Raw genomic sequence first — 14,397 nt, 5'->3', positions numbered from 1 at the left:
ACAGGTAGTGAGCTCCTCTGAACAGTTTACCAAGTTGACTCACAAACAGTTAGCCACAATGTTGAAAGATAACAGCTTGAAGGTGCCCTCAGAGTATCAGCTGTTCACCAAAGTTCTGCTGTGGATAGATCACAACAAAGCAGAAAGGCTGAAGCATCTGCCAAAGCTTATGAAGAACATCCGGCTGCCACTACTGGCTGGGGAAGAGCTGGTAGAGAAAGTAAGAGATTTTCATTTTTTTCAGAAATGATTTTACTGAGTTTAAAGGAATTCACTTTGGTAGTAGCCTAAGTTTACAGTCAATAATTTTTCTTCTCTTTGATGTCCAGGTCAGCAAGGTTGAAATGATGCGCACAAACATTGAATGCAGTGATCTACTTACAGAAGCCAAGGACTATCACATAGTGACTGGCAAACAGCCTATGCTTCAGACACCCCGCACCCAGGTTCGGTCCAACCATCTGAGCATTGTTATGTCACACTCCCAGAACCTGGAGTGCTACACTTTTCACAACAAGCACCATGGGTTCTTACGGGACTCTCCCATTCCGCTGTTTAACCCCAGTGTTGCAGTATTAGACAATTTCATGTATGCCTGTGGTGGAAAATATGACAGCACAGAAAACAATGAAATTGCAACTGCACGTTGCTTTAGATATGACCCCAGGTTAGTCTCTAATTTCCATGTAGATAGTGAAACAATGGCTCCTTTACTAATCCCTTTTTAAGAAGTTAATCAAAAGCAAGTTGGTTTCACTTACTATCAAGAGGTTTATACAAGAATATTTTTTGCTTTAATAATTTTGTTGTTAGAAAAAGAGATTTGAAAAGAGCAATATTAGTAGAATCACAGATTCAAAGTTTGACATATCTGACTTGTTAAAAAAATAATTAGAACCAAAAGAATGATTTTTTATTGTGGTTTCATGGAGATCTAAACAAGCCTGAATTCTATTCAGATTCCTATAAAAATAATAACAGCTTATAAGGGGGGAAAAAGCAGGAATTTTCTTTGAAAGAACTATTTGAACTTTTCAGATTTGATTCCTGGTATGAACTTACATCCATGAATGAAGCTAGGAAAGATTTTGTTGTGGTTGCTTACAATGGAAAGTTGTATGCTGTTGGTGGCCAGGATGAAAACATGGTGATGTGTACAGTAGAGTGTTACACTGTAGCCACAGAAGAATGGGACATGTGTGCATCTATAAGGTGAGTTAACACACATGCAGTCATGGTATAAATCTTGTTAGAAATTGTCGTTGCTATTTGGTTCATCAGTGTACAGAATTTAAGAAATGTTGATAGGTTATGTATTTTAAAAGGTTTTTAATTAATTATTTGTTTGCTTTTTTGTTGTTGTTTTTTTAGCAACCGTAGAATTTAATTTCTAAGCCTCTAATTTATTTGTAATATTTAGTTGCCAGCAATGATCTTTTAATATAGCGCCCTTGACATTTATTGTGAAAACTCCCAATGCTAACAAAGTCTTAACATTTTTTTTTGTTGTTGGCATTACAACCTTTATCAAGATGATGAAAGTATAATATTTTTCTTAGGGCCAAACAAAGTGTTCTGCTGACTAGTTCTTTATTTATACTGTTTTTTTTTTGTTGTTGTTTTTTGCTATCTTTAAGCACTTCTGGTATGTCTGCCAATCTTGAACTGTCGCTGGAAAGAAAGACAGCAGTTCAGCAGAGAAAGTATTTGATAGGATCAGAAGGGTTGATTTGGCATAATGCTAACTTTGAAAGACTTGCTGTATCATTGTTTAAAATCAAATCACATACTTCTTTTTTTTTTTTTTAAATCTTTACAGCCATTCTTGTTATGGCCATGCTGGGGCACTGTGCGCAGATAAAATCTACATATCAGGTGGTCAGAGGTTCTCAGGGTGTGCCAGCAACATGAGTTGTTTTTCTCCTGCCACTAATGTGTGGGAAGAGAAAGCTGCTATGCTGAATGGTCGATGCAACCATGTCATGATGGAGGTAAAGGAAGTCTCAATAACTTGTTATTTTTATTTTGAGGGCGTATGAAGCTCTTCATGTATGAATTTAAAACTGTTAGGTAATGGATTCTTTAAGTCAACTTTCTGTATTTCTAAATACTGTTAGGCCACAATTATTGCTTCTTTGAAGATTAGTATCTGAAATTAAAATATAATTTTTTTTTGTATTCAATAACATTTACACCATAATTCTGGCTTTAAAGGTGAATTTTTTGTTGGCATTTTGTTTTTCTGGCCCATCTAAAGTGACTCTACATTTCAGCATCTCTATTCATGATGTACCTTTTTGTCTTCCTTTGCTTTTTTTTTTTATTATTAAACTTAGAAAGTGCAAGTTAGATTCATAATTTGGCTTTGGAACAATTTATAATTGTGTGATTTGAATAACTAATTACCTTTTTCTAACATTCATTACTTTTGATTTACTTGAAAATAAAGGCAAAGTCCATTATTTCAGAGCTGAACAATTTTATACCAATTAGATCTCTAACTGGGTAAGACTTATTATGCACTAAAATCCTGAAATTAAAATCATGCCTTCACTAAGAATTGAACTCAAGGCTTTGAAAGATGATTTTTTTGCCAGTATGCAACCACTCTCTTTAAAAACTGTTTGTTTTACACTAGATACATCTTAATGTATAATTTTCAGATTTTGTTTTTTTCTTTTGAGGTACAAAAAAAGCTGTATGTTATTGGAGGCAACATAGAAGATAGCTATGGATTTCCTGTTCCTATTATTGCCATGGAGTACTACGACCCAGATACTGATCAGTGGTCTAACTGTAAGACGACATGCAACATCAGGGAAGCTGGGGCATCTACCCTGAACAACAAAATTTACATTGTAGGTGGAATCAATGGTGAGCACTACTACTCAGACCTGCTTCAGGATTATGATCCTGCTAAAGACACCATGACGATTGTTGACAGGTTTCCAACAAGGGTCTATGGAAGGGCATGCTGCATTCTCACACTGCCCCACTTTCTTTCCGCCACTGGGCCAATCTGACTATGGATGTTCAAGTCTCTTTAGTATTTGTTTAAATTATTCATGAATTTTAATTTTTTTTTCAAATATAAAATCAAAGCTAAACTATGTGTTACTATAGTTGTGTACTACCCATAAATGTTTGTATTTACAAGCAACTGAGTTGCTAACAGCTGGACTTTTCAAAGAGAACTTGTATGAGTGACTTTAATCAGATGTACTACAATATAATGTTGTTTTTTTTTATATTGGTTTCAAAGCTTTTAATATTATTTTAAAAGTACCATTTCCTCAGCATTTTGAATGTGTGTGTGTTAGAAATGGTCTTATCTAAAAAAAATATTCTGGTTGTAGTCTGCCTGTTGGGTTATGCCAGTAAATTAACTTAGGTCAACTTTTTTTTTTTTTTACCTTTTTCAAGCTGACTTGTACAGAATTCACTGTTTTATTTCTTTCCCTGAATGGATCCTCTTTTTGTGTGTGACTGTGAATGTTACCATTTTCTTTGTGTCAGTCATCATCAATTTTTCTGCATGTCTTACATGCATACATGGCTACTAGTTTCTCTTGCGATAGCTTCATTGACATGAATGGAAACTAGTTTCTCTTGAGATAGCTTTGCTTGATGTGAATGGCAACTGGTTTCTCTTGAGATAGCTTCATTGACATGAATGGCAACTAGTTTCTCTTGAGATAACTTTGCTTGATGTGAATGGCAACTGGTTTCTCTTGAGATAACTTTGCTTGATGTGAATGGAAACTGGTTTCTCTTGAGATAGCTTTGCTTGATGTGAATGGCAACTGGTTTCTCTTGAGATAGCTTTGCTTGATGTGAATGGAAACTGGTTTCTCTTGAGATAGCTTTGCTTGATGTGAATGGAAACTGGTTTCTCTTGAGATAACTTTGCTTGATGTGAATGGAAACTGGTTTCTCTTGAAATAACTTTGCTTGATGTGAATGGCGACTGGTTTCTCTTGAGATAGCTTTGCTAGATATGAATGGAAACTGGCTTCTCTTAGGATAGCTTTGCTGGATGTGAATGGAAACTAGTTTCTCTTGATGTGACAAGTGCTATATAATGCCAGCTCTCTTTCAACTTTTTTTTTTTTTAAATACTGCATTAAGGTCATTTATGGAATTATTATTGATTCTATATATTTAAAATATTCTACTTTTTTCAAGTGAAAGACTCAAAAAAAACAAAGATTTACTGCTGCAGGGGTAAACGACTGTATAGAAAATACGAAAAACATGCATATATGTAACCCTGCCGGACCAAGTAAAACAAAGGACATTTGGGCCACGAGGCCTTCATAAGTTAACTTAAGACTATTTTGTGTTAATTGTTTTGTATTTTTTGTTTGTTTTGTAGCTGATGAAGGCCTCGTGGCCCAAACGTCCTTTGTTTTACTTGGTCCGGCAGGGTTACATATATGCATGTTTTTCGTTTTTTCAAGTGACTATTAGTTTTCTCTTAATGTTATTTCAAACTTTGTCTTATTATCATTCCCATCTCTTGTCTCCTAATCAAGAAGTGTTTTCTACTTTTGTAAAAAGCTATCAGAATATCATTACTCTCCTACCCTACCAAAGCAATGCATCAACATATGTGACATACTGTTGTGTGGTTATCTGTATAAAATTACTGTTTGCTTTTATTCTTGCTTTGTATCCTGAGTATCCCCAGATGTAAACTCCTTAATTTATTTTTTTTTTAATTAATTCTGCCACCTACAACTGCATCCTTCTATCATTATGTTATTATCACTTTACCAATCCCAATTATGTTCATTTCAAATGTATGTTAATAAGTTTCTATCACTAGTGGAGCTTTGGGAATTGGTCAATTGTTTATGCTGACCAGGCTTTACTTTTTGCAATTAATGCATTGCACTGGACAGAGATACAAAGTTTATGTTCTTAAGAACATCCGTCTCTTACAGGGCCATCTATTTTCATTTGGTTAGTATTAAGACAGTGGACAATGATCTGCTTTGTTTTATTTCCTAACAAAATCAGTGGCTTTTTGTGTTTTAGATTTTCAGTTTATGAGTACAAAGAATCTCTGCACCTACATGTGATATAATTGTTGCTTGTATATTGTTTCAACATTCTAGTGTACGTAATTTAAAACTTTGAAATTGTTTGGAAAACTCCATGAAAAAAAACAATTTGTATGAAAAAAGAGTCACATACTGCTATGATAGTTTAATGAATGAACATGTCACATGTAATTGCCACCCATATCCTTACCTTTATTTGATCATATCTTTTATATTCAGATTTTATCCTTTTGTCAGTAACCTGCTGAAAGAGCTGTTTTAAAAATGAAATAAGTATACATATGATGACTAACAAACACATATTGAGTTATTTCAGTTTTAACAACAAAATTTAATTTCTACAGTAGGTAAAGAAGTAGACCTTATTCATTTTGATGGCTAATAGCTACCAGTAAATGAAATAATTGTTTGACAAAATGTACTTTAACCAGTCTGTTGTGAAGCTGTGTTAATGTCCACTAGTACCTATTAGATATCCCACTTCATCCCAAGAGCCATTTAAGCATGGAACATGTCAGAATCAGCCAGGAAAATCAATGACTTCATACAGTCAAAATCTCAGTAACAGGATTGACTGCTGCAACACATTGATATGGTTAAAACATTATCCTCCTTTTTTTTGGTTTTGAAAGAATGTCATTGAAAAGCTAAGAAGATCTGTAAGAAGATTGACTGAAGATTCCATTTGGTTTGTATAAAGTTTCTCTGTTTATTCTGCTAGACTTGTCTCTGTAGATAGATTTGTAAATAATGGTTGTTCATTGTCTCATAAGCTAACACCTCCCTTGATTCCAATGTCAACATGTAACATAGGTTCTTATTCCAATGTCATGTTATTAAATTTGTTAATTTAGAATGTAATCTACAAAAAAAGTGAATAATGTACACAAATTAATTTAAGGGAAGTTGTTCTATGAAAATGGCATTTTTTTTTAAATATACATTTTTTAAAATTGGTTGTTTCATTTGTACTTCCTGTCATTTAGTTTTGTTGAAACTTAGTGCAAACACTGATGAATGTTAGTGACTACAAGTCAGAGTTAGTCTTTTTAACCAGGGCAACAACTGTTTTACTTTTACTAAATTTACTAAATATATAGGAGATGGAAGGGTTACAGCAAATTTTTTTCTTTTCTATCCTCTGGGTCATAGAATTAAAAAAAAAACTTTTTCACTATCAACAAGTGTGTTCAAACTTCCATGGGGGCATCTTCATGAATATAGTTCTTGTATTGAAGTAATAGAAACTTTTGTGTTTAGCTGTTCTATTTGAATTCATTATTTTAACCTTTTGACTGGTTTAGGATGTTCATCTGAAATGTTCCTGCAATAAAATAGTGTCCAAGTTTGTGTTAAAACTTTGAAAGTCTTCCTGTTATATTTATTCCAACAAATTAGCAATAATAATGACTACATTTGTTTACATTCATTATCCAATTATAAAACATTGAAAAAATAGTTTTTAATATAAAAAATAGTAAAGGCACACGAGAACAACTAAAGGGCCTAAGAAGTGTTTGTAAATACTCTATATTTGGGGCTTGCTGGCGTTTGATTTCAGGATGAAAGAGACAAGTGATCTTATAGAATTGGGGGGCCAGAAAAAAAATTGGGGGGGGGGGGGGGGAGCGGCGTAATGCAGGCTGTTTTATTGAAGAATTAAAAAGTGTAAAGGGCAAAATAAACATATATAAACTATTTCAATCCTAGCACTGTTTGTAAAATGTTTTACATGTTTCGGATGTTCCTTCAGAGTTGAAGATAATTACTTCCTAGTCCAAACCTCCCGCAGGACGACGGGGGATGGGAGCGGGCAGGGTTTGAACCCTGGACCATCGATAAATCTGAATGACAGTCCAGCGCGCAAACCGCACGACCAGGCAGCCATCCAACTGCATGGGTATCTGCTAGTATATATATTTACAGAAAATTTAAATACAAAAGCTTTACCATAACCAAACTACTCTATATAGACCTACTTTAGTGTAATGACAAAGATAGCAATTGTTATAAGTAAAAAGTGAAAAAAAAAAAGCAAATTCTTTGGCATTTTAATTTTTTTTTTAATTAACAAAAATATTGTGTGTAGTTTGATTGTATTGTAATAGTATGCTAAACAAACACAACACTTTGTTGTTTTACTAAACTGTTACAAAAATAGCAACAAAAAAATAATTGTATTTAACTAGTTTTAATGAGCTTCAAAAGTTGAAAAATAGAAAGCTAGATCTAGAGCATGATCTAAATCACAAACACTTACAAAGAAAAAAAAAGGTTAGTATTAGAAGATCTAAATGTTTGAAGACAAAAAAAAAAAAAAAGAAATTAAAAAAAAACGTATATTCAAAACAAAAAAGTCATATTTGATTAGCTTATTGTCATATTGTTTTGAAAAATAAAAAACTAAAATATAGAGAATATATTGCACAAGTATGTGTTATCATTTTTTAAAAATGTAAATATATTTATTAAACTACCATTCTCAATGTTTTTGGTTTAACATCAAGGCTACAAAAGATAAAACAAACCAAAAAAAACTAGAACGAGATCCCAAACATTATTTTATTTATGGCCATCACAACTTAAATGTTCAAAGGAAGAGCAGAAACATCATAGATAATTTGCAAGCACTTTATCAAGCTAGTTCTTTTTTTTTAACTTAAGAACAAAGATATCTACAATATATGTACAGAATGGAAAAGTTGTATCTAAAACCATTCATCAAACAAAAAGACTGTAAAAACAAAAACTAAAAAAAAAATTTAAAAAATCAGCAGTGCACTTAGAGATGATATCACAAAGAAACATAAGTTTTCATATTACCATTGACTTTTTAAACTTTCAAAGACTTGCTCATTTACTTAAGCTAATTCAAGGTCAAAAAGTTTTTAGCTGAAGCTCTTACTGCAAGCTTATATCATACTAACCATGGAAGTATTCCTTGGATCAACTTCGTCCCCCCCCCCCCCCCCCCCCAAATTTTTTTTTTTGATAATTGCATACTGATAAATAATAGAAATTTATCACCTTTCCTTTTTTTAACCAAAGCGTCTTCAATTTGTTTAGTGGAAAGAAATGAGATTTTAAAAAAGGATCTAGAGAACCTCCCTGTTACTACACAGCTCCAAAGGATCTGCTGTAACTTTTTGAGAAAAGTAAAAGAAGTTCATAAAAGACTAGACTTCTCATCTGTGCTGTAGGCAACATACAATTGGCTACAGAAAAGAATTCACTTCATAAAGTATTTCAATAATAGTAATCAAATAATAAACAAATACAGTGGAGACTCTCTAAACTTACTGGCACTTTTAAGTATGATCACAATAGGAAGAAAAAGTAATTGCAAAAAAAAAATAATTTGAAACAATATCAAGTTCTTGTTAACCTACAGATATCCAACTATTTATTAACTATTTATTATAACTTTTAATATGGATGTTTATTGTAGAGATTTTTGGAGCTATTTTTAACATCAACTCAAAGAGTATATTTTACAAATACTTTCCAATTGTTTCTACCAAAAGGAAGTTCATTTTTTCCAAAATAGGAATGTATTGACTATAGGTAATTGTAATTAATATTTGTTTACAAAATTAATACCAACTCATTCAAACAAAGAAAGTACAACACAAAAGTATAACGGCTTAAAGCTACTGAAATAGGAATGCTCAATTTATTTGTTATACTTTTGTTCGAAAGAAAATCCAAGAACAACATATTTTAAGTTGTATTCTAATAAGTTGGTTATAATCTTGTCTGTTCCATTGTTACTAAAAGTAACATCAACTCTCTAACAATGATTCTAACTTATAAAAAAAAATAGTTTACTTTTATCACACTCTAACTGAGGTGTGCTTTTACACGACACATTTCAATGACTAGAAAAGAAATGCTTTGCTAACATGTTCACTCTAAATGCCAAAAGAAAAAACAAAATCAGAACCTGAGACAGCACTGAATGTCTATGAAATGATTGTTTTGCAATAATGTAATTATATCTAATAAATCCTGTGCTGTAGCACTTCAAATCCTGGATCATATGACAATCATTAGCAAACAGCATGATTCACCTGCATAAGAAGAAACTAACAAGCCTCTCTAAAAATGTGCTCATAAAAGGGCAACATAATCAACCCATGCTTAAAGTCAATTTGTTTGGGATGTATCTGTATATACATTTTTTGATTTGAGAAAATAATCATTACAGACTTGAGAAGGTGTGACCATAAAGAATTTAAAAGCTAGGGATGAAAATAAGATTTTTGGGAGTTGGCACTATAGACGAGATGACATTTTGCCCCAGTGATAAATTATTGAAAATGAAAGTATTCTTTAACATAAGTCAAGCAGCAGATTGGATGTGCTTCTGAATATATTACATTTTCTAGTATTTTATAAAATGCTAAACGCAATCTCTTGACACCTAGTATATATTTGTTCTTTTTGCTTTTTTTTTTTTTTTTTCAAAGTTTCTTTCTTTGATAGATGAAACCTTAAAAAAAAAAAAAAAAAAAAAAAAAGGAAACTACACAATATTTCCTTGAATTTTTAAACACTAGTAATGCTGCTGAATCACATTCATGCTGGCCATCAAATTAAAGCATTTGAACCAAAATATAGTGCAAACTAACATCCATTATTTATACACCAATAGAAAGCCACACAAGATAAAGGCTACATTTAATATAAAACCATTAACTCTACTTTACAAGAGCTCTCACACTACATGCATACACTTGTAAAAGATTGTAAAGCATACATTATATATTACATTATAAAACTGCAATTTTTCATTTGATAAAAAAAAATGTCTATATATAAGTTTTGAAATTATAATCAACATAGTTAAAAGATAGCTTGATATGAGTGCTCATATTACAAAATGCTACAACTTGCGTGAAAACAACTATCTTTTGATTCAATGTGTAGACAAACACCTTAGTAACTTTATAAGCTACTTACAATAGAAGCACCAATCAATAGACACTGTATTTTTTTGTTATTCAGACATGGCAAGTGTAAATAGGTAATTGGCTACGGCCAAGCCAACATGCAAGATGTCCACTCTATAAAATGGTCCCATTTTCCCCTCTGAACCAACTACTTTGCCAGAGATGACATAGAGAGCAGTAGCCAGAAGACCATAAATGTTCCAAGACCTCAGACAGATCAGTATTATGGTAAGCATGGCAAATCCAGAGCAGGACTGTACGGCCATTTGTCTCATGCCAGAGGCTAGAAATCTTGATCCAATCAATACACCTATCATAATCATCAAGTTCAAATTCATCATAATAGGCAGGTCTTTGTGGCAAAATCCTACTGCCAGAAGGGGTAGGCCCATCACCTATTTAAAAAAAAAAATTTAGAATAGTAAAATTATCATTGAAGTTATGACATTGGTGAGTGGAATAAATGAAATGAAAGCTAAATGCTCAAGTAATTTCAAAGTCATTTGATAATGGGTTCATTTCAATGATGTTGTATGCTACACATACTATGGTGAATATGCTGCAGGTTGTTGTGACTATGCAGTGCTCTATTTTGACTTAAAAAGGCCTTAAGCTATTTGAGACATGGGACTCTTTATTAAGTCCAGATATAAAATGTCAGTGCTAAATATTTATTGGGAGCCCTAAGCTTTAGCTTGTGTAGCCTATAGACTCATCCAGCCCTGTGATTATGCTATAAATAGTAGACTATCATGTTACAGAGTGTAGAATGATTGTGTCAGATTTTGTAGGTTGATTATATTATGACCTCAAAAATGAATATTATCTATTAACTGAAAAATTTTATTGGTAATTTTATTGTAATTCTTAACAAGCAAAATATTGTTTAAAAACTTTGAAAAAAAATCAAAGTTTTTTTAAGGGGAATAACTGAGAAAATCAGTGCAATATGTTTCAACACTGCAGGAATAAGCTCCTATTTTTATATAAAACAAATTATCACTAATAAGCTAATTGGTTATTTTTTATTCATGTATTGTCATCCATTATGAATAATTATACAAAATTTAAAAATTGATTTGAGAATGGTTAGTGGGAGAAAATACTTCTACAAATTGTTAAAAGGCGAATAACTACAAAAATACAACCTCATCTCTGATGAGTGACATTTATTTCCCTTTTTGATAATTAACAAAACAAAAAAAAATTACCAATAATTAAATAACTAATCATTTAATTTTTTGTATTGATTCATGTTTCATAAGGTACAATAAATGTGTAAAAGTTTCACCTTAATCTGAGAGTGGTTGTGGGAGAAACAACATGTACAAAAATTGTAACAAAAATCATTTGATATTATCTTTGTAAAAAGTAACAAACCTGGGCAAGCCATGACAACATTTGGTGATAGTCATACACTTGTCCTCCAATTCGACTCTGTGCAAATCTAATGACACCCACTGCAGCAGCAGCACCTTGAATTCCCAAACCAATGCAAGCGAAGAAATTCACCCAAAAGACATGGTAGATAAAGTAAAGTACCGACCATGCCAACAAACCATCTGACAATGATGTGCTCAATTGTCTAGCCATTATGCAAACAGGAACAGAAATCTCAATGAATAATAATCAGCTGAAAAGGTTAAGAAAAAAATAACATTAAAACTTGTGCTTTCTTTGGGAATCGGATTTATCTCAAGTTTTTGCTTTACAATTTTTATAACTTCAGTGGAATGAAACCTAACCTACATGCATTTGCTTGAAAATATTTAAAAGAAAGTAGCTAGATTTATAAAGCTGAGATCGAGATGATCATGTTCAGGTGATCCAGAAATTTTCTGGGGGTTTTCTTTTGTTTTGTGTGTGTGTGTGTGGGGGGGGGGGGAGTACATATGGGCTGGCATACTTTTATACACTAATTTAAAAGTATCTTATTCAAATATGTTTCTAGTATTTTTTTAATTTTTATTAATGTTGCTGAAGAGTTTTCACTTTTTAAAAATATAATGGTCTTTATTTGTTAACCATAATTGGATTTTGTTTTTGTTTTTTAGCGGCCCCTGAAAGGGGAAAAGTTGCTATTAGTTTTGTGTGGCCTGTCTGTCCGTCCGTCCCGTTTAGATAGGATATCATAATATTTTAGATCATTCAAAGTTCTGATCCAACGGCTACTTTTTTCTTTTCCGAAAGTGAACCATCTAGTTTTTTTAAATTTTCAAAAAATTACACCACTTTTCTATGAAAAACTTCAGGGGAGGTAACTTTTTAAAAAAGGTCATGGACTTCTTCATTGATCACTCAAACTTCATTCATTCACACATTGGTACAAAAAATCTGCATCTAAGGTCAGATATAAGTGTCAATGGATCATTATAAAATATATTTTCCATTTTTTAACTAACTCATTGAATAGAATACTGATTGAAATGTTGTTTTTAAAAAAGAATTTTAATATGAACTCCGTTTTAGTTATAAGTTTCAAAAATAATGAACTACTTTTATAGCATGCAGTTTTGACATAATATATAACCTCATTATAGGGGCCTACACTTGACAATCTAAATAAGATTAAATAGAGCCCAGGCCCAGATCTAGATATTTTTATAATATATTATTATATAGATCTATATTATAAATGTATTGATAATTTGAACAAAATTATAATTATTAAGGCAATAACTTCTGACAGCTTAGGCGTAGGCCGCCTTAGGGGAGCAGATTTATTTATTATATAAACAATAGTATCAGTATCACATTAAGAATTGAATCAGATCGGATACGAACAGCATATAGTGACTAATAAATATACTAAAAATAGTAGAGACTCTAGAGAGTACTAGAGTTTATAATTATAGTATAATTATTATATTACTATGAGTATAACTATATACAATAGAGACGTAATAGTAATTAGTATTATTTATGATTTATTTCTAGAGTAGAACTAGAGACCACTAGCCTCTAGGCGTATATGGTATAAGTATATTAGTATATTATATATTATATAGAATATAGTCATATAGTAGACAATAGTCTATAGTGACTTATAGTCTAATAATAATTAGGTTATAGTTATATTAATTAATAGTATAGTTATACTATAGAGTTACTATTAGACTAGTTATAGCTTGCTATCTAATACAGTTTATAGTTACTAATAGTAATACTATCTTATCTTATGAATCATAATAATGTCTTAATGATTAATGAATGTCAATGATGTTACTGTCAGTGTCAGTCACTCAAGTCACTGTCTTTTATTTTATTTAATAAAACCCACTTTAACTTTTACTACTTTTAGCTAGAATAGATTTAAATTTAGAGTCAATTTATTTAGACCTAGACTCTATGTTAATGTTACACTATGACTATGTTAACTATGTATGTAATTGTAATAGTATGTGACTATGTGTCGGCTATGTAACTATGTAGATCTGAGTACTAGATGAAGTAGATCTATAGAATAGATCTACTAGAATCTAGACCTCTCTAAAATGTAACACTTTAATAGATCTAGATCTATATATCTATTTAGTACATCTATTCTAACTCAGTAACTGTAGATCTCTGTCTATACTATATAGTCTAGTAATAATAGTACTAGATCTAAATAGTAGTATTAGTAGTATAGTAGATTCTACTTAGGGGACATAATTATGAATCTTGGTGATTGAAAACAAAAAATATCTGAAACTGGAAAATCTAATTACCGAAAAGTAAATTATATATATATATATATATATATATATATATATATATATATATATATATATATATATATATATATATATATATATATATATATATATATATATATATATACATATATATATATATTATATCCCGATTCATTGTTTATAGGCCTACATGGCTCCTTGTGTCGTAAAAAAAAAAAGTAAGCTAAAAATCTATGGCCATATTACAAGGTCTTCGGGGCTTGCAAATACCTTCCTTCAGGGAACTTCAGGAAAAGAAGAAAACATAAAAGAATGGACGGGCCTGCCATTGAAAGAGGTTCTGGCTAGAGCAAGAGACAGAGAGGAATGAAGAAAGATGGTCGACAAATCTTGCGTGGTGCCCCAAACTGTCCAACAGACTAAGGGATAGTTAATAGGATGTCATACAAGACCAACAAGCAATTAAGGCACCTTTTGGCCAAGCAAAATATCGTACGCCAAAAGTACGTTAAGTTCGACGCTAGATTCGCTTCTTCGTGACTAAGACGGGTAAGGTCGCGTTGGAGAAAACTTATTGAAAAACATCTAGATTCTTCAAAAGAACGTGCTTAGTCAGTCTTATTGAAGATTTTCTAAAGAATATTAACGACACCTCTTAATTTAGGCCTAATTAGGCATGGTTAGCATGTCGTCGTGCCGAGC

At 31.7% G+C, this 14,397-nt stretch overlaps 2 protein-coding genes across 8 annotated transcripts in view; one reads left to right on the top strand and one right to left on the bottom strand.

The window, feature by feature from the left end:
- The window catches only part of LOC106069388 (kelch-like protein 9), a 40,105-nt gene extending 33,673 nt beyond the window's left edge, over window positions 1-6,432 (top strand). For all 4 annotated transcript variants that reach the window (XM_056035346.1, XM_056035347.1, XM_056035343.1 and 1 more), the window contains 5 exons: window positions 5-220; window positions 330-667; window positions 1,039-1,212; window positions 1,820-1,991; window positions 2,685-6,432. In XM_056035346.1, the coding sequence (XP_055891321.1) occupies window positions 5-220; window positions 330-667; window positions 1,039-1,212; window positions 1,820-1,991; window positions 2,685-3,023 (1,239 nt within the window). In that variant the 3' untranslated portion in view covers window positions 3,024-6,432. The remainder of the gene's footprint in view (window positions 1-4; window positions 221-329; window positions 668-1,038; window positions 1,213-1,819; window positions 1,992-2,684) is intronic.
- A 1,175-nt stretch (window positions 6,433-7,607) lies between these two features.
- LOC106069406 (uncharacterized) lies at window positions 7,608-13,684 on the bottom strand. Of its 4 annotated transcripts, none has more exons than XM_013229063.2 (3): window positions 13,557-13,684; window positions 11,399-11,651; window positions 7,608-10,413 (listed from the first exon to the last, which is right to left on the bottom strand). In XM_013229063.2, the coding sequence occupies exons 2-3, from the start codon at window positions 11,609-11,611 to the stop codon at window positions 10,066-10,068; spliced, it is 561 nt and encodes a 186-aa protein (XP_013084517.1). In that variant the 5' UTR covers window positions 11,612-11,651; window positions 13,557-13,684; the 3' UTR covers window positions 7,608-10,065. The 4 variants fall into 4 exon arrangements, with proteins under 4 accessions (XP_013084517.1, XP_013084522.1, XP_055891335.1 ...); XM_013229068.2 differs by having other exon boundaries at window positions 13,569-13,666; XM_056035360.1 differs by having other exon boundaries at window positions 13,577-13,658.
- Window positions 13,685-14,397: the final 713 nt, after the last annotated feature.

This window comes from Biomphalaria glabrata, chromosome 7, assembly GCF_947242115.1.
Source record: "Biomphalaria glabrata chromosome 7, xgBioGlab47.1, whole genome shotgun sequence".
NCBI classification, from domain to species: Eukaryota; Metazoa; Mollusca; class Gastropoda; family Planorbidae; genus Biomphalaria; species Biomphalaria glabrata.
The sequence above is the reverse complement of the archived record's forward strand: the minus strand, read 5'-3'. Positions and strand labels throughout refer to the sequence as shown.

What these genes read in the sequence shown, in the direction of transcription:
- LOC106069406 (XM_013229063.2), bottom strand. Translation starts at nt 11,611, where the DNA reads ATGGCTAGACAATTGAGCACATCATTGTCAGATGGTTTGTTGGCATGG. An exon ending in TGTTGTCATGGCTTGCCCAG is followed by an intron (nt 10,414 to 11,398) that starts GTTTGTTACTTT and finishes TTTTTTAAATAG; the next exon opens with GTGATGGGCCTACCCCTTCT.